At 40.2% G+C, this 20,425-nt stretch overlaps 1 protein-coding gene across 1 annotated transcript; it reads left to right on the forward strand.

Moving 5' to 3' along the window:
• The first annotated feature begins 15,328 nt into the window (after positions 1-15,328).
• LOC110608172 lies at positions 15,329-17,050 on the forward strand. Its single transcript, XM_021747384.1, has 2 exons — positions 15,329-15,985; positions 16,043-17,050. Exons 1-2 carry the CDS (start codon positions 15,329-15,331, stop codon positions 17,048-17,050), a joined length of 1,665 nt encoding a protein of 554 aa, XP_021603076.1.
• The last annotated feature ends 3,375 nt before the right edge of the window (positions 17,051-20,425 follow it).

Genomic DNA, 20,425 nt, shown 5'->3' on the forward strand with positions numbered 1-20,425 from the left:
AAAGGTTGGATTTAGCCACTCATGGTGGACAAAATCACAAAAGGAAGAAGAAAGAAAAGAAGGATAATTTCTGCTGTGTTGCTGGAGAATTTCCGAGGATGGCAGATGCTGAAAGATATGATCAGATGCCTTTGATGCTGCCCTTTTATAGCTGGAGAGTCCCAAGTCCAATTTGATTAGGGTTTTGTAATCTTAATTTGATTTGGTCTTCTTTGTAGTCTTTGATTCCTCTTTGAATTTTGTGTTTGATTGAGAATGGAACTCTCTAAATGAGGGGCGTGGCTCTTGGGACTGATCTTGTGGTGTTTGAAGTGGACTTGGACTTCTTTCCTTTGAATTTGGATTTTCTGCTCTTTTCCCGCCTCTGCTGTATTTTCTGTTATTAAAGTGATTTGGGCAGATTCTGCAAGTGATTTGGGCAAATCACTTGCTCATTTTGCCCCAATCGCTTCCTGGGGTTTAGTCCAGTTTCTGTCTTTGTTTCTGCGAGCGACTTGGCCAGTTCCTGCGAGTGACTTGGGCAAGTCACTTTGACCCAATCACTTTTCCAGCTTTTTCTTCACTTTTTCTCTAACTTTCCAATTTCTTCCTTTTCTGTAAAAACATATCAAAAACACAAATTAAGCTAGAAAAATGTGTAAATAAACAGTAGAAAATATAATAAAAATGTGGCTAAATTATGCTTGATCAGTTATCTTTGCACTTCAGATGTGGAGGCATTACCTTTATGGGGTTCAATGCGAGATCTTCACCGATCACAAGAGTTTACAGTACATCTTGAGTCAGAAAGAGCTGAATTTGAGACAGAGAAGATGGGTAGAACTGCTCAGTGATTATGATTGCAGGATTCAGTATCATCCGGGTAAGGCGAATGTTGTGGCAAACGCCCTAAGCCGGAAATCACTAGGCAGTTTGTCCCATATAGCAGCAGAGAGAAGACCAGTGGTGTTGGAGTTTTACAAGCTCATCGACGAAGGGCTACAGCTAGAGTTGTCTGGTACAGGTGCGTTGATAGCACAGATGAGAGTGATACCGGTGTTTCTGGAGCAGGTGGCTCAGAAACAGCATGAGGACCCTGAGTCAGTTAAAATTGCCAGGACTGTTCAGTCAGGCAACAGTGCAGAGTTCAGATTTGACAGCAAAGGGATCCTCCGCTATGGGAATCGCCTATGTGTACTAGATGACATTAGTTTGAAAGGAGACATTATGAGGGAAGCTCATAATACAAGGTACAGTGTTCACCCGGAAGCCACCAAGATGTATCAGGATCTGAAGAGGGTGTATTGGTGGCCAGCTATGAAGAAAGAAGTGGCACAGTTTGTATCCGCCTGTGAGGTTTACCAGAGGGTGAAACTGGAACATCAGAAGCCAGCTGGAATGATTAACCCACTGCTGATTCCAGAGTGGAAATGGGAGAATATAGCTATGGATTTTGTAGTGGGCTTACCGGCAGTATCCAACAGACTAGACTCCATATGGGTGATTGTAGACCGACTGACTAAATCAGCTCATTTCATCCCTGTTCGGAGTAACTACTCTGTGGACAAGTTGGCACAGGTCTATTTGGAGGAGATAGTAAGGTTGCATGAGGTTCCAGTGTCTATAGTGTCAGACAGAGGACCTCAGTTCACCTCCAGATTTTGGCGGAGTTTGCAGAGTGCTATGGGTACAAGGTTGGATTTTAGCACTGCGTTCCATCCACAGACTGACGGTCAGTCAGAGAGGACCATCCAGACCATAGAGGATATGCTCAGAATGTGTGTGTTAGACTTTAGCGGTTCTTAGAGGCAGCATCTACCTTTGGTGGAGTTTGCCTACAATAACAGCCATCATGCTAGCATAGGGATGGCTCCTTATGAAGCCTTGTATGGGAGGAAGTGCAGATCACCTGTTTGCTGGAAAGAAGTAGGAGAGGCGGCTCTAGCAGGGCCGGAGCTAGTAGAGATCACCAGCAGAGTGGTGGCCATGATCAGAGAGAGAATCAGAACTGCACAGAGCAGACAGAAAAGCTATGCAGATATCCGCAGAAAGCAGATAGAGTTTCAGGAAGGTGATATGGTATTGCTGAAGGTGTCTCCAATGAAAGGAGTGGTTCGGTTTGGAAAAAAGGGTAAGCTAGCCCACGATACATTGGACCCTTTGAGATCTTGCAGAAGATCGGGAATGTGTCGTATAAGCTGGATTTACCTGCTTCTATGGAGAGAATTCACCTGGTTTTCCATGTTTCTATGCTACGGAAGTTCGTGTCAGATCCGAGTAAGGTTCTTAGTGAGCCTGATGTGGAGATCCTTGGAGATCTCACTTATATAGAGCAGCCAGTGCGGATCCTTGACACACAGATCAGAAAGCTAAGGAACAAGAAAATTTCAATGGTGAAAATCCTGTGGAACCACCATAATCTAGAAGAGTGCACCTGGGAGACACAGGAGTCTATGCTCCAGCAATATCCATATCTGTTTTAAGGTTAGTTTTCCTCCTTTTTATGTGTTTTATTTGTTTGAGGAACATTCGGGGACGAATGTTCTTAAGGGGGGAGAATGTAATACTCGGCTAGAGTCCCGCATCGGAATTCTAGTTTCCTGTGGAATCCAGGATGTCGGAATCCTCTAGAAGGGTAAGATTTATGTTTTTTTTAAAGTGTTTTAGTAAGTTTTAATGTTTTAAAGTGTAAAGGAAATAAGGTTGTTGAAAGAAAAGAGCCAAGGAAGAAATGCAAGGTTCGGCCGCCGAAGGTGAAAGTTCGGCCGCCGAACATGCATGAGTTTGGATTCACGTTAGGCCGCCGAAGGTGGTATGGCCAGCCACCTATAAAAGGCCCTAGGTTGGTGAAATGGATAAGTTTCTTCCATTTTCACAGACAGAGGTGAGACCATGCTCTTCCTTGGGTGATCTTCATGATTTTTACAAATCTTTCAAAGTTTTGATGAGTTTGTATGTTGTTTTGAAGGTTTTGAGCTAAAAACCAAGATTTTGAAATTTGGAGAGTTTGAGGGTGAATTTCTCCACATCTCCACGTTAGGATCACATATCCTCTAGATCTTCAAGAGGTAAGTGTAGATCCTTAGCTTCTTTGATGTGTTATGAAGGTTTTATGGAGGTTTATGGGTAGAGATGCATGATTAGGGTAAGTTGAGTTTTTGGTTGATTTGTGGTCAAAGCATGCTTAGGTGCTTAGTTGTGATGTTTGTTGGGGTTTTGAGATAGTTTTGGACCCCTTTGTGCATATGTTTGCGTATATGTGTGTTGTAGAGTTGAGGTTTGCATGTTTGAGAAGTTTGAAGGAAGATTGCATGAAGTTGAGCAGGGTTCTGCCTTACTGGGGAACCCAGTTTCGGCCGCCGAAAGAGGGTTTGGCCGCCGAACATGCTAAGGAGGTGGTTTCGGCTGCCTAAGCTTGCCCAAGCTTGCCCCCGAAAGTTTGGACTTTCGGCTCTGGATGGGAGTTTCGGCCGCCGAAAGTGCCGCCGAACATGTGAGTTTCGTCTCTGGAGAGGACTTTCGGCAGCCGAAGGTGCCGCCGAAAATGTCTGACTTTCGTCTCTGAAAGGGACTTTCGGCCGCCGAACCTGCCGCCGAAAGTGCCGCCGAAAGTGCCCTGTCCACCCTTCTTTTGCATGTTTTCCTTGATGGTTTTAGGATGTTTTAGGGGTTTTTGGGGAGGTTTATAGAGATATCCTTGAGTTAGTTTGGTCCCTCATTTGAGTCCATCTGTGTAGGAACGGACCAGAGGAACCAAAGAGATCAGCAGTGAGCACTGCTTCAGAGTTTCCAGAGTCAGTTCAGAGTCAGCCAGAGGTGAGTGGAACTAAACTAAATCTGTTTTATATGAGTAATTAAATGCTTTTTAGCATGTTTCATGCACCATGATTATGCAATAGGTTGATTGCATTAGAATTCACGAAGATGTTGCATTGCATTTTATGTTGTTGATGTGGATGGAATGTGGGTGATCCATTAGTCTCTGAGAAAGACCAGGTGCCCATTCTACGCCCTGGCACTAGTTATGAGGAAGACCAGGTGCCCATTCTACGCCCTGGCATGAGTTATCAGGTAAGACAGGAAGACCAGGTGCCCATTCTACGCCCTGGCATGAGGTATCAAGTAAGACAGAAAGACCAGGTGCCTATTCTACGCCCTGGCACGAGTATAGGATGTCGGGACTATTGGTGACACATTCATCCTTGCTGTGAATTGTTTGTGATATGATGTATTTTATTTGAGCATGTTTAATTAACATGTATTATTGTTCTACTCACTGGGCTAGTATAGCTCACCCCTCTCCCTTAACCCCAGTCTTGCAGGACCAGAGGTCAGGGGAAGTTCAGCAGGGTTCAGGAAGAGGAAAAAGTTGTAATAGTATAGTGTGGACATGTAACATGTGTAAAGAGATGTAATGGTATTGTATAAGAGTTTAGCATTGTGCTTGACCTAGATGTGTTGTAAATCCTTTTTGGATACATGATCTGTTTATAGTATGGAAATATTTTATGAGTATGAAAACCAGGCTTATCATAGTATGAGTTTTAACCCGTCTAGAGCAATGATGAGAGCTCTAGTAAGGGGTTCAGTATTACAGAGATAGTGCATGCACAGGTTGAGCCTTGGTACAGAGCAAAGTTTTATATTTGTACAGAAAATGTATGATCATGTATGGGATTTTACAGGTACTCAGATAGTATAGCAGGCTTGCTACGGGTCCCGGCGACCTTAAGTCGACCTGGATCCTAGCGCCGATAGCGGTTCGATTTTCGGGTCGTTACACAGATAGTGTGAATTCGACATTCTATCAAAAATTTTGGTGTATTATTAGGGAATATGTGATAACTTTTTATAAGTCTGCGAGTTGGAAAATTTTCAGATGCTCTAAATGACATTACTATTATTCTTATTCCTAAAAGGAAATTTCCGTTAGACCTACAGGATTTGAGACTGATCTCACTAATCAATGTTCTGTATAAAATTTTGGCAAAGGTCCTTGCTAATAGATTGAAGTGCTATTACCAAGTATTATCTCTTCATCTCAGTTTGCTTTTGTACCTGGCAAATCGATTTCTGATAATGTTTTGGTAGCTTTCGAGATTATCCACTTTATGAAAAGGAAAGTAAGAGGTAAAAAAGGAGAAATGACTCTCAAAATTAATATCATTAAGGCTTATGATAGAGTAGAGTGAAATTATTTTAAGTTGCTAATGCTGCAATTAAGATTCAATAGTAGGTGGATTGATATGATTATGTTGTGTGTCTCTATGGTTAGATATTCTGTTGCTTTAAATTGTGAGGAATCTGGGCATATTACACCAAAGAGAGGGTTGCGACAGGATGATCCTTTGAGTCCTTATTTGTTTATTTTATACTCTGAATGATTGGCAACTTTGTTTTATTATGCAGAATGATGTGGGCTTATTTATAGTATAATAATTTGTCATCGGGCCCTTGTTGTGTTCCATTTTCTTCTTGCTGTGTCCCATTTTCTTTTTGCTATGACAATTTCTTCTTTTTTATGGTGGATGATAGAGAATTTGGGTATATTAAGGATATCTTAGGAACTTATGAGTGTGCTTTTGGTCAAGCTATTAATTTTAATAGGTCAAGTATCTTTTTTAGTTCCAATTGCTCTAACCATATTAGAACACACATTTCTTCTATTTCGGGTATTTATAATCCTCTTGACTATGAAGATATTTAGGATTACATTCCCTTATTAGACGTAATAAAAAGCATGTATTCTCTTTCTTAAAAGATAGAGTATGAAAACGTGTGTGTATCTGGAATGAAAAATTCTCATCTAGAGCTGGTAAAGAGGTTCTGCTTAAATCAGTAGCTCAGGTTATTCCCTCTTATGTGATGAGTATTTTTGCCATCCCAGTTTATTTGTGTGAGGAGCTAGAAAAGATGATGAATTCATTTTAGTAGGGTTCTAATGGTACTGATAGGAGGAAGATTCATTGTTATCGTGGCAAAAGATGAGCGTGAGTAAGGATAAGGGGAGTTTGGATTTTCTAAAATATAAGGTATTTTAATTTAGCCATGCTTGATAAGCAGGGTTAGAGATTTCTTTCCATCCATGATTCTCTTTCTTTTCGTATTCTTAAAACTAGATATTTTCCTTCATTGAATTTTCTTGATGTTAATGAAGGGTCTAACTCGAGTTTCTTTTTTTCGAAGAGTATTTTGTAGGCCAAGGAGTTGCTGAATATTGGTACTAAGTGGAGAGTAGGTAATTGTGAGTTAATTAAGGTTTGGAGGAGATTATTGGCTTAATCGAGATGATAATTTCTTTATTGAAACACCTTGTGTGGATGGGCTGGAAGATCTCAAAGTTTCAGATTTAATTAATAAGCAAGGTACAGGTTAGAATTCGTGATTGCTCTCAAAATTATTGCTTCTTAGTGATATTGTTTGTGTGTTGAATATTTTTTTGAGTATATCTAAGCAATCAAATAAACGGATATAGTACTAGACATAAAACAGATTATATTCTGTAAAATCGAGGTATCATGTGTTGGTTAATATGGGTGAAAGTTTGGAGCATTCAATTATGCCAGGCTCATGGAAGAAAGTTTAGAAATTACAGGTGCTGCTAAAAGTGAAAAATTTTTTGTGGCGGGTTAGTAGAGGTATTCTATCTACTAATATATCTCTAATTCTAAAAGGAGTTAATATTACTACTGGGTATAAGGTTTATGGAATTGATGAGGATAATCTAGGTATCCTTTTTCATTGTGCTGTTGCAGTTGAGTGTTGGAGATCTTAGGTTTTCCTATTTTAGATCAAAATATGCTTAATAATTATATTCTGATTCAAATCATATTAGGTTTGTCTGATATTTCTTTGTAGAGTAGGCATGTATGCTGTTATGAAACCTCTGGAATGGGAGAAATGTCCATCTATGGCATGATAACCACCCGGTTCCTCATTAGATTGTTCGGGTAATGGAGGTTTATTTATCTTCTTGGTTAAGTCTTCAATTTCCTGCAGATGGATCTAATGGTAGCCATCAATATGTCATAAAAAGTCGTTAGCAAACACCTAGTGTTAGGAGATTTAAATGTAATATGGATGTTGGAGTAATTAGTCAGTATGAAATTATCAAGTATGGTACTATCTTGCGTAATTCTTCTAAGTCATTTATTGTGGCATTTTCTGATCATTTGAGAGGTAATATTCAGCTTAAAATGGCTGAAGCGTATGCTTTATGTGAATCTCTACTATAGTTTGAATCCTATAGTATTGATAGTGTAAATGTTGAGTTAAATTCGAAAGGTGTGATTGATACTATGTTATCTTAACAAGAGGATTTTTCTGAATTTGGCCAACTTGTTTATGATTATAGAATTTTTTTTTTTTTTATGCAATGATCCCATTAGATTTTATCATTTGTCAAGCGACAAGCAAATATAGTTGTTCATGTCCTAGTTAGGGATGTTGTTTCTTATGTCAGTCCTACTTATTTGCTTTTATGTCAAGATTTTTTGAATAATATTTTATATTTTGATATTGCTCTAGATTTTTTCACTTTAACATTTTAAATTCTAAGTTGAGTGTTCTGAGGAGACTTTTCAGTCTGGATTAGTATAGATCTCCTATGTTAAATTTTTCTTAATAAAACTTATATTTCAAAAAAATTACAAATTTATAATTTTCATATAAATGAATAATATTACATGATGTTAAATATACATTTATTTTCCATTTTACTTTAAATGCAAAAAAAAGGTAAATACTACTGAAAGAAGAAGAAATATGAGTCAATTGGAATAAGAAAAAATAATGAGTAATATTTTGAAATTCAACTCGATCAATGAATCTATGAAGGTTAAGAATTAAGGTTTAAGTTAATTGAGATCGAACAAGAATTTGATTGATATATTATTAAATAAAATTTATAATATTAATAATAATTTTTTATTATAATTAATACTTTTTATATTATAAATAATTATTAAAATAAATTCAACTAAATTTTAAGATAAAAAATGTTTTTCAAATAATACTTTAAAATTTTAAGAATAATCTACAATTCTAACTAATAGAGAAATACTTATAATTTTAATTTTATAATAAAAATGAAAAAATATTAATAAATAAAAATTATATAATATAACTACTACATAAATTTATGTATTTTCAACCCTATAAAAGGTAGTAAAAAAACTTAATATTTAATTTAATTATAAAATAAATTATTAATGGTATTGATTATTTAAATTGTATTTCTTTTTTTTTTTTAACTTTTAATAATACGGCAGCGTCTATATAAAAACGGCAATTGGCAGAAGCTGTTGAAATGGCAAATATCATGAGTTTGATGCATGAGGGGCCGCCTCGAGACTGAGTCTACCAGTATTCGGTTCAAATCAAAAAAATTAATCGAATTGAATTAATTTTAAAATTTAGTTTGATTTTTTATTCAATTCGGTTCGGTTCAGTTTTTAATTTTAAAAATTTCAGTTATTTCGATTCAGTTCGGTTTTGATAAAAAAATAAAAAAAATCGAACCGAACCAATTTGTAATAATAATATATTATTTTCAATAATATAGAGAAATTAAATTATATTAAAATTAAAATATTTTAATTAAATTTTAAAATATTAAAAATAAAGTGTAAAAAATAAAAAAATTATTAAAAATCGAAACTGATCAAACTGAATCGAATCGAACCGAATTAGTCTAGTTCGATTCGATTCGATTTCTGACCAAAATCGGTTCGATTCGATTTTCATAAATACTAAAATTTCGATTTTTGGTTTATTCAGTTCAATTTAATTTTAAACTGAACCGACCGAATGCTCACCTCTACTCGAGACTTTGGACGTCAACGACTTGCATGACTTTTTTTTTTTTTTTATAAATTTGATGGAGAATTAAAAGAGTAAAATCTCAGATTTTTTATATTTATTTAAATATATTTTTCATTAATATTTATTTAAATATATTTTTCATTAAATTAAAATTATAAGCGCATTTGCATGGGTCTTTAAAAGCTACTTAAAATTATTATTATTATTCTTATTAAATTTTAACAATCATATAACTTATGAAAATATAATATTAAATGAAAAATAATAAATTTGTTTGATAATAAAAGAGTGTTAACTGATTTTGCATGGTATCTCATATTTTAATATATTGTGTATATTTATATAATTTATTAGTATATAGGGTCAATATATTAATTTAATTAATTAAAAAATAAAAAAAAATTAGAATAAAACTATCAAAAATAAATTAATGTAGAAAAGTGATGTGATCATTAATCTTAATGATCATGCAACTTAAAATATAATTATAAATTAAAAAAATAAATTTGTTTGATGAAAAAGAAGAAAGTAATTTTTTTGCATTGAATCCTATACTTTAATAAATTGTGTATATTTGTAAAATTAGTATATAATATTAATCCAATTAATTAAAAAATAAAAATTCAGAATATATAAAACAATTAAAAAGTCTAAAAAATTAGCATTCTAGAATCAAGATATAATAATAATGAAAAAGGAATTAATACAAACAGCATAAAATAAAAATTATAATTTGCTAAAAATCAATACTATATAAAGGTAGGAATGGGAGAATAATGAGATTACCTGCAATAGCCATTAAAAGTTTATGTTTTTATAATAAAAGATAAAAATTAATTGGATGTTAAGTTATTTTAAATTATTTATTTATTATTTAAACTAATTGTAAAGTTTATGTATATTTAAAATCCTTAATTGAAATTATACTTAAATTCTTTTACCTAAGATTTTTTTAAAATCATTTTTAAAAGGAATGTAACGCAGTATTCACTCAAAATATACTATGAATTGTTATCATATGATTGAGTCACGTAATAAAATTTCATTGAGTTCTAACACTTGATTTCAGAAAAAAAGGAGATAGTCAATACTCAAAAAGGACATAAAATTCACCCTTTTCTAAATCATCCTTTTGAGTCCGTTGAGTTTTTCACGGTACAAAATTACTGTTAAACGATAAAATTCAATAAATTCCTATTACGTCTATAATTACATAATTTTTTGTCAATTAACTGATTTCAGTCGAATTTCTAAGAGATTTATCGATTAACTCTATCTTCTTACATTATAAAAACAGAACATACACATAATTTAAATTATACATTTTTACACGCTTATTTTTAAATTTAAATTACTTTTTTATATTTTTTTCTTAATAAATTTAGTAACTTAAATATTGAAATGACTGTTCATAGATGTCAACTATCTCACCTTCTTTTATTTTACAAATTAATTAATCATTTTAAACTCATTTTTTATCGCATCAATAAATTTAAAATAACATGTTATTTGAAGTATATAAAATCTGGCCTTTTATAGGATAATTTGCTAATTTAAGAATTATTTATTTAAATAATTTTAATTATTTTATATATTTGAAATTATGCATAAATTTTAATTATTACTTAAATTAATTATAAAATTATCTAAAAATTTCAAATTTTAAAATCTATAATTATATTTTATATGAAAGGGTGAAAGGAATGGGAATAATCGAATTAATAAAAAAATCCACAAGTTCATTGAATAATTATAAAATAAAAGCACTTATTATATATATATATATATATAGAGTCTGAGTGATTCATAATAATTTTCCTTATATATATTTAATTTTAGAAATCATTTTTTCCTTAATTAAATAAATGTATAATTTAAAATTTTCTTAATTTTTTGCTTCCTTATTAAGTAAAGTAATAACATATGGATAAATAAATTACAAACATTATGACGAGTATTGAAAGTGAGAGACATCTAAATAATTATTATATATAAAAGTGCCAAAGAAGGAAAATCATAGTATTTTTAAAATTATTCATGATAATTTAGTTTTATTGTTAAGTAATATTAAATTTTATTGGCTATACGAAATTAATTTAATTTATTTTTATATTTAAAATATTTTGAAGTTTATATAGATTTAAAATTATTAGTTTTATTTGTACTTATTTTATTGTTGTTTTATTAAAATTATAAAAAAATAATTTAACAGTTAAAAATTGTTAATTAGTTTTATAAAAATATAAATTTACATATTAATGCTGAATTTTTATTAAAAATTTGAAAAATGGATTCTTTTCAAAAAAAATTGAAAACATATAACAATATATGCATAAAAAATATCCTTTTTTGTAAAAAAAAATTTACTAAAAGTCAATATTTCCTTTTTTTAAATAATTTTGATACACTTTAAGCTATATATTAGTAAATAAATGATATATTGTTAATTATTAATTTTGATAACCGCTGGATTTCACCATCCCGGTCCGAGGCCGGATTCATAATGACGGTCCCCATTTTAAGGTCTCTAAGTTTTCTTAATGGGCCGGCCCAGTCCGTTCGGCCCTAAGATTAGACCTCCCCTGGGCTTCAATCCTGATATCATCTTCCAGCCTAGTCCGGAGGAGAAGAAGTAGCCAGCCCATCTGCCTGGTGGGTCCATCCGCATGCGTGCCAGGAGAGAATTAAATGGCCGTTACACATGGAGTAGATATCTGATATTCCCGTACGTCCGTATCCGCCTCTTGGACCAACCTTACTCAACCCTTATAAAACCCTATCTTTTTGGATCTCAGATCATCAATTGGCGCCGTCTGTGGGAACGAAGGAGATCTTTTCATCGCCGGAGTTCCATTCTTACAATACCCACTGAGATCCACGATAGTCAACCATAATGAAAACAACCTCGTTAATACCTCAAATGTCCTGAGCTCTGCTCAGGAGGGACAACAGTTCTCTTTTTCCAGTCCCACAACCCCAAACAACCAACCACCAATCCCCTTCAACCCCTCGCCGAACTCGGCAGGGAACATGCCCGGAGCTGCCTTATCCAACCAGGACCTCCAAGCCATGGCCCTTCAACTACAAAACACTGCCCACTGGTTGGGGCAGATGATGCAACCGAGGGGTCTCAATACCCCAATGAGCGTGTTGCCTGTGGTAGAGGAACCCCGAACCAATGAACCCCAGCCTACCTTTAACCACCCCCAAACGAACAGCCGAGAAACAGGAGAAAGAGGTAGGAGGACCGGGGAAGAAGAAGAACCGAAAGCCAGAGTTCGTGGGAGAAGGGTGAGGGAGTTGATATAAAACGGCGAGGCAAACAGTTATTCTGCCAGAACAACTAGGAGAACGGAAGAGGATGAATGGAAGGAAGAAGATCGTCTGGAGAAATGGCTCAGACAGGAAGAGGAGGGTGTGGATCAGAAGCTGCAAAAAATGAAGGAGCAGCTCCTGGCTGAGTTGGGAGCGAAAGATCATAACCAGGCTCTCTTGCCTACCTCTTCACCTTTCTCGAAGTGGGTGCAGCAAGATACCGTCCCCAAGAAATTTATGATGCCACCCATGGCAGATTATGATGGAGCAGGAAACCCAAGGGAGTATGTCCTCAACTATAAGACTTTCATGGAGCTGCAAACTCTATCGGATGCCTTGACGTGCAAGGTATTCCCTACGACGCTCGCAGGGCTGGCACGGGCGTGGTTTAACAGCCTGGAGGCTAGAAGCATCAGAAGCTTTGGAGATTTGGCCACTATCTTCATTAGCCGGTTCATTGCCGGAGTACCTGCAGACAAAAAGACGAGCTACCTGGAGACAGTCCGTCAGAGGAGGAATGAGACTTTAAGGGAGTACGTCGCCCGTTTTAACACGGAGGCCCTACAGATCCCTGAGCTGGATGAAAACCGAGCTGTGGAAGTGATGCAAAAAGGGATGACCTCCCCAGGGTTCTTTGGCTCGTTAAGCAGGAAACTGCTGACCTCGCTGGCAGAGCTGATGAAGAGGGCGGAGAAATACATAAGGCAGGACGATGCCTTAGTAACAAGCAGATTCGCCAAAGAGGCGACATACAGGGGAAAAGCCCCAGAAGAAAGGAGGTCGAAAAGGCAAGAGAAAAAGCAAAGCAAAAGGCTTGAGTAGTATAGACAGCCCTAGGATCGAAGGGTCCAGAGACCTTTCCCCCCTCGGATTCCAGAACAAAAGTCGTTTCCCCTGCGGATTCCAGAGAACCTGACCCCACTCAACCCCTCTAGAGCCGAGGTGCTCATGGCAATCCAGAACAAGGAGTTCCTCCGGTGACCAAAACCAATGAGGGCTGAGGCGAGCCAACGAGATCCTGACAAGTACTGCCAGTACCATCGCACGCACGGCCATGACATTAATAACTGCTACCAGCTGATCAGTGAGATCGAAAAGCTGATTAAGAGGGGACACTTGCGAAACTTTGTGAAGAAACCAGAGGGAGAAAGGCCTCAGCCGAACCCTACAGCAGAGAGACCCCAGAGAGCTGGAGCGAGACAGGTGAATGATGGCTCCAGTGGGACCATCAACATGATTGTGGGAGGAACCGGAGGTCGGATGAGCAGAAGGGGAAAGAAGAGAGGCCGAGACGGGGAGAGCAGCAGTGCCGAGGTCATGCACGTAGTTGAACACTCTCCAGTGACCATCTCCTTCTCTTCAGAGGATGCGTAGGGCGTTCAGATGCCTCACGACGACGCTCTTGTTGTCGAGGTCGTCATCCACAACTACCGAGTGAAGAAGGTTCTCGTCGACGACGGAAGCAAAGTGAATTTATTACCATACAGGGTCTTCCAGCAGATGAGAATCCCCTAGGAGCAGCTGGTTTGGGACCAGGCCCCAGTCAAAGGGATCGGAGGAGTCCCAGTACCTGTGGAGGGAAAGGTGAAGCTAGCCCTCACTCTCGGAGAAGCACCTCTGGCTCGGACGCACTACACGGTGTTTCTAGTGGTGAAGCTCCCCCTGAACTACAACGCAATATTGGGAAGACCTGTGCTGTTTGATTTTGAGGTCGTAACTAGCATTAGATATCTGGCTATGAAATTCCCAACAGAAGTGGGAGTGGGAGTAGTCAGAGGAAGCCAGGAAGAGGCAAGAGCAGTGTACACTGGCCACGGTATCAGAGCCGAGCTCGGCAGAGGAGAGGTTTGACTCAGAAGTTCTGGAGGTCCGAGATGAGAAAAAAAAAAGGCCAGAACAGAGCCGATCGGAGAGCTGGAAACCTTCCCCTTATCAGAAGCAGAGACAGACAAGGTTTTCAGCCTTAACGCCGGCCTGAATGAAAAGCAGAAAACTGAAGGCATGGCCCTGATTCGAGGTCACGCATCAAGCTTCGCCTGGAAGCCTTCTGACATGCCCGGAATAGACCCTGAAGTGATGACTCACAAGCTGAACATCCTTCCAGAGGCCAAGCCGGTGAGGCAAAAGAAGAGGGTGGTAGGAAGAGAGAAGCAGTAGGCCACCAGGGAGGAAGTGCAAAAGCTAGAGGAGGCCGGGTTTATTAGAGAGGTTATGTACCCACAATGGCTAGCAAATCCTGTATTAGTCAAAAATGCCAATGGCAAATATAGGATGTGTATAGATTTTACCAACCTCAACCAAGCATGTCCCAAAGATTGTTATCCCCTCCTCGATATTAATAAAATGGTCGATTCTACGGTCGGTTTCGATTACATGTCATCTTTGGATGCAATGTCTGGTTACCATCAAATTCCCATGGACAGGTCGGATGAAGAAAAGACCTCGTTCATAACAGAAGATGGGAGCTACTGCTATAGGGCCATGCCTTTCGGGCTGAAGAATGCCGGGGCAACATATCAAAGGCTAATGAATAAAATCTTCAAAGACCAGATCGGCAAAAATGTAGAAGTATATGTGGACGACATAGTGGTGAAAAGCCCCACTTTTCAGCAGTACTTGATAGACCTGAGGGAGGTGTTCGAGGTATTAGAGCAGTACAGAATGAGGCTGAACCCAGCAAAGTGTGCCTTCTTCATCAGGGGAGGAAAGTTCTTGAGATACATGGTGAGTGGAAAAGGCATCGAGCCCAATCCTGAGAAGGTGGAAGCCATCCTGAAGATGCCCGAACCGACCTATGTAAGGGACGTCCAGAGACTTACTGGAAGGGTAGTAGCACTCAATCGCTTCATGTCGAGGTCGGCTGAGAGATGCTTGCCGTTTTTTAAGAAGTTGAGGAAAGTTTCGAACTTTGAATGGACTGAAGACTGTCGAGAGGCTTTCAAAGAGCTCAAAAGCTATCTTAGCTCGCCTCATGTACTCAATAGTCCGTTGGAAGTAGAAGAGCTCCTAATCTACTTATCAGCCTCAGAGCAAGCTGTCAGTGCCGTATTGGTGAGAGCAGAAGGAGGAGAACAAAAGCCAGTTTTCTACGTCAGCAGAGTGCTCAAAGATGCCGAGGTGAGATACCTGAATATTCAAAAAAATAGCGTATGCTTTGTTGCTGGCAGTCAGAAAATTCAGAGTTTACCTAGAAAGCCATCAAGGAGTAGTAATGACAGACCAGCCGCTGAAGAAGATTCTCCACAGACTGAAAACCTCAAGTCGGATGCTTGCTTGGTCCATTGAGATCAGCCTGTACTGTTTGGAATACCGGTCTTGCACTGCCATAAAGTCTCAAGCCCTCGCTGACTTCATAGCAGAGTGTTCTTTCAGTGAGAAACAAGCAGGACCTGGTGAGACACCCCTGGAAGCACCAGAAGAGGAAAGAGAAAGACAATCCCCTCGAGAATTTAACTGGAAGTTGTATGTGGACGGGGCATCCAGCGTTGGGGGTAGCGGTGCAGGAATAATGCTAAAAGGACCTGAGGGTTTCAAAGTCTGTTATGCTCTGCGCTTGGAATTCAAAGCCTCTAACAATGTAGCGGAATATGAAGCCCTGATAAATGGGATGCTAATCGCAGCGGAGGTAGGGGTAACTGATCTTGAAATAAATAGCGGCTCCCAGCTAGTAATCAATCAGATAACAGGGGCATATCAGGCAAGAGACCAAACAATGCAGAGCTACTTGGCGAAGGTAAAAGCCATAGAGACCGAGCTCGTCGAACAGGGGATTATGGTACGGTGCCAGAGGATACCCCGGGAGGACAATGAGGAGGCAGACCTGCTTAGCCGATTGTCTAAAGAGGAGCTGGAACAACTCCCTGACGAGGTATACATATAACATATTAGTACACCTGCTTTTGACAAAACGGCCACTGTAATGCAGGTTGAGCAGGGCCAAAGCTGGATGACTCCATACTTGGAATACCTTGAGAAGGGAAAGCTCCCTGAGGACAAAGATGAAGCAAAAAAAATAGCTGCTCGAGCTGCCAATTACCAAGCAGTAAGGGGAATCCTATACAGAAGAGGAAAATCCACTCCATGGCTCCGATGTGTAGGCCCAGACGAAGCAGTCAAGGTGCTGAAAGAAATACACCGGGGAATGTGTGGAGCTCATGAAGGAGCAGGAACGTTGGCGAACAAAATTTTTAGACAAGGCTATTACTGGCCCACTGTCAAGAAAGAAGCTGAGGAGTTCGTCCGAAGGTGTGACATATGCCAATGGTTCGCTAACGCCATCAACGTACCAGCCACCCCTCAGTCCAGCATATCTAGCCCATGGCCGTTCTCACAGTGGGGCATAGATATCTTGGGACCTTTTCCTAAAACCACGGGGCAGAAGAAGTTTGTAGTGGTGGCCGTAGAGTACTTCTCAAAATGGCCAGAGGCAGAGGCAATCCCCACAATTACAGCCAGAAAGATGATAGACTTTGTTTGGGGCAACATCATCTGCAGGTTTGGGATACCAAGGATACTCATTTCAGACAACGGCAGGCAGTTCAACTGCAGAACCTTTAAGGAGTTCACAATGAACATGGGTATATGGCACAAGTTCTCTTCAGTTGCTCACCCCCAAACCAACGGCCAAACAGAGGTCACTAATCGGGCAATTCTCCAAGGACTGAAGAAACGGTTGGATGGGGCAAAGGCAAATTGGGCAAATGAACTCAACAGCATCCTGTGGGCACTCCGAACTACCCCCAAGACGTCCACCAAAGAGACGCCCTTTGCACTCGCATTTGGCACTGAGGCCGTAGTTCCAATCGAACTACAAGTCCCTACACTTCGAGTCCAGTTCAATGATGAGAACGCCAACAGCGATAAACTGAGAAGTAACCTGGATGCCTTAGAAGAAATCAGGGAGGAAGCTCAAGTCCGTACAGCCGCTTATTAACAAAGAACGGCTCGTTATTACAATCAAAGGGTCAGAGAAAGAAGCCTGAAGGTAGGAGATCTAGCCCTAAGAAATCTGAAAGCCACTAGAAAGAGAGCGGCAGTAGGAAAGCTGGCGCTGACTTGGGAGGGCCCGTTCAGAATAGTCAAAGTGGTCAAACTAGGGGTATACCGAATTGAAGACCTACAGGGAAACCTGGAACCCCATGATTAGAATATCCAGCATCTGAAGAGGACTTCCCTTAAAATATTTGTAACATGAAGAAAACTCTTATACTCTGAAAATATGAATGAATTGAGTAACACCATTTTTAGCGAGCAATGTTATTTCTATTATTATGCGTCTTAATTTTCTTTGAAAAAGAAAGAACAGATGCTAGAAGACCTCAGTGAGGTAGGTGACCGGGCTCCCCAAGTGCTCCCGGCACCATTAAACTGGCTGAGATGATGAAGCGACAGTAAGGCCACAGTGCCTGAATCTTGCGTAAGACCTCAGTGAGGTAGGTGACCGGGCTCCCCAAGTGCCCCCGGCACCATCAAACCGACTGAGATGATGAAGCGACAGTAAGGCCACAGTGCCTGAATCTTGCGCAAGACCTCAGTGAGGTAGGTAACTGGGCTCCCCAAGTACCCCCGGCACCGCAAAACCGGCTGAGATGACGAAGAACGGGCCAAGCCTAAGGTGCCTAGATCCCATTCAAGATCAAAAGGGTCCAAACCTTGAGCAAATTCAAAAATCAAGAAGAGCATAGCAGGTCTGGAAAGAGCTGAAACATGAACTAAGATACATAAATCTGAGATCTGAGGAGTCAAGCAAGAGGAAATCCAAGACATGAGCAGACAAGACCCTAGCCGTGATCCCTATCTGAACAGAACTAAAAACAAAAAGGCCAGCTTTGCTCATCACTTTAAAAGGTACATGGTCCATTCCATTTTGGTTATACAAATATTATATGTCCGAGCTTGCATTATGGACGAGTTAACATAATAGAAAATTACTAAGAATACCTTTGCGAGATTGGAAAAATTCATAAGTTAAAAATTTAGTCAATTGCTAGAATTTCAGTCCTGATTAGCTCAAGGACAAAAAAAAAAAAAAAAACAAGTATGGTGGACTCCTTAGAAAAATTATTGAGCACATAGCTTAAGGGTTTTATTCTTAACATATTGGACTTTTTACAGATTGAGCAGTTCAGTAAAGCCAGAAAAATAAACAAAAGTAGAAGCGATTCAAATGTAAATACAAGCAGATGTTAACTTTCATTAAAAGATAATTATCTCTGGAGGGAAAATTGTCCTTAAAGGACTTACATTCTTGGGAGCATTATTATCTACACTACTATCTACAAAAGGTACAATTTCCCCTCCTTAGGGCCCTGCATCCTCCCCCTGAGGCTTGGCATCAGCCTCTAAGGACTGGCTGTTTCCTCCTTCACCTCCCTCTCCTAGCTCGGCATCTTCTTTATGAGACCCAGCTGCAGTATGAGGAGCTCCTTTGGGCAAGGGTTTGTCGTCCTCCCCGTAAAGCACCTCCTCGCCATCGGAGTCTTCCTCAGCAGCTCAGAGTTCAGCTAACGGGGTGGAAGGGGCATACCTGGCTTCCCTCAAAACTCGATTGAAACCGGAGACGAACATGTAGAAGCCTTTTTGCCATATTGCATTCTTCATCTCGTCAGAGGCTTTGTATTTCGCAAGTCGCTCCTCGCAGGCCTCCGCTATCTTGGTTTTCAACTCAGAAGAGTCTTTATAGCTTTGGAGACAAGCTTCACAGGCCTGCTCGATCTCTTTCTTCAGCTCGGCTGACTCCTTGTACTCCCTCAGCCGCTCCTCACACTCCAGCTGGACCCTGTCTTCAGCAAGCTTAGCATCCTCGAGCAGGGCTGCACACCTCTTCTTCAAAGCCTCGACTTCTTGGCTGAGGTGCTGATTTTGGAGTTTAGACGCTTCAGCTTCCAAAGTCAAGTCTTTAAAGCTAGCAGCATGCTTGGCTAGCTCCTGCTCGAGGACCACCACCCGAGCTAGGGCTTCATCCTTCTGAGCCAGCATGGTATCAAAATTTGCCTTCAACAACTCGTGCTGGTGCCGGGCCTCATCCCTTTGGCTCACGGCCTCATCCCTCCCCTTCCGGACCTCTTCCAAGGAGGACAACTGTTCTAAAGCTTCATCACGGCAACTCTCCGCAGCAGCTGCCCTCTTATCAGCCCCCTTCAGTGCCACCCTAGTATGGGCCAGCTCCTCCCTAAGGGTCTTCAGATGCTCCTGAGCTGCAGCAAGGTGACCCCGGGCGTCACTGGTCGTGATCAGATTTTCTTCAAGACGCGCCTCTTTGATCTGGCGGTCCACTGTGCTCCGGGTGGACTCATCACGGGCGTCCACCTCCATAAAGAGGCCCATCAACTAACACAGAGAGAAAAGATATTAGAATGACAGACAATAGAAACCAAATGAAAGAATTCAAAAGTAAGAAGAACAACTTACCATCAGGAGCATCTCCCTAATTGTGCCTCCGAGCTCCTCTCGAGTCCGAGATCGGAATGCTACTTGCTCTCGTGTAGAACTCGCCAAAAGGCCAGTGAGAGCAAGCAGATGAGGATCCAAAGCTTCTGTGACCCCGCCAAACATCCGCTCCCGCAAGATTTTAACAACAACGCTCGCTGGAGATTGATGAGTGATATCCTCTGCGTTCAAAATGTCATTGTCGGGGGCAGACAACAGAGGCACCACAGAAGTCTCCTTCTTCTTCTTGAGAGGAGGCAGAGCTGGATCTAGTCTTCTAGAGGCCCGAGACCTCTTGGGGACAGGAGCCGGGGCAGGCGCTTCAGAAGGAGGAGGACGCTTGCTCCCGACCCTCTCTGCGGCGGCCTCATCATCAACCGATCTGGGCTCCACTCTCTCAGTAGCAGGGGCAACCTTAATGGGAATCTCCTGGACCTCTTCACCAGCTGGGATAATCTCCATCCCAGGAACCCCCTCATCAGCGGTGGAGGTCTCGAGCCTTCCCCCAGAAACCTCCTCAGAAGGAAGAACGAGATCCGTCCTTACCAGCTCGGTGCCTTCAACCGGCCTGGCCCTTGGAGCCTTTTTTGCCCCCTCAGTAGAAGCCCGTTGGGACCTGGAGGCTTGAGAAGACTGAGGGGCCGAGCTTGATCTGCTGCGGCTGGAGGGCCTAGAAGACCTGGTACCTCGGGAGCTCGGCTTGGGAGCTCGGGAAGAAGCCAGAGCAGGAGGCCGGCTAGCCAACCTGGAGGAAATGACTTCAGCCACCCTCTGGGTAGTCTCTCTGTAACAGCCTGCATCTCCGGACCGCCACCCTCGCTAGGATCCAGATCGGCTTAAGGCCGCCGGGACCCGTAGCAAGCCACTAGACATGCTAAAC

This window comes from Manihot esculenta, chromosome 3, assembly GCF_001659605.2.
Source record: "Manihot esculenta cultivar AM560-2 chromosome 3, M.esculenta_v8, whole genome shotgun sequence".
Classification (NCBI taxonomy): Eukaryota; Viridiplantae; Streptophyta; class Magnoliopsida; order Malpighiales; family Euphorbiaceae; genus Manihot; species Manihot esculenta.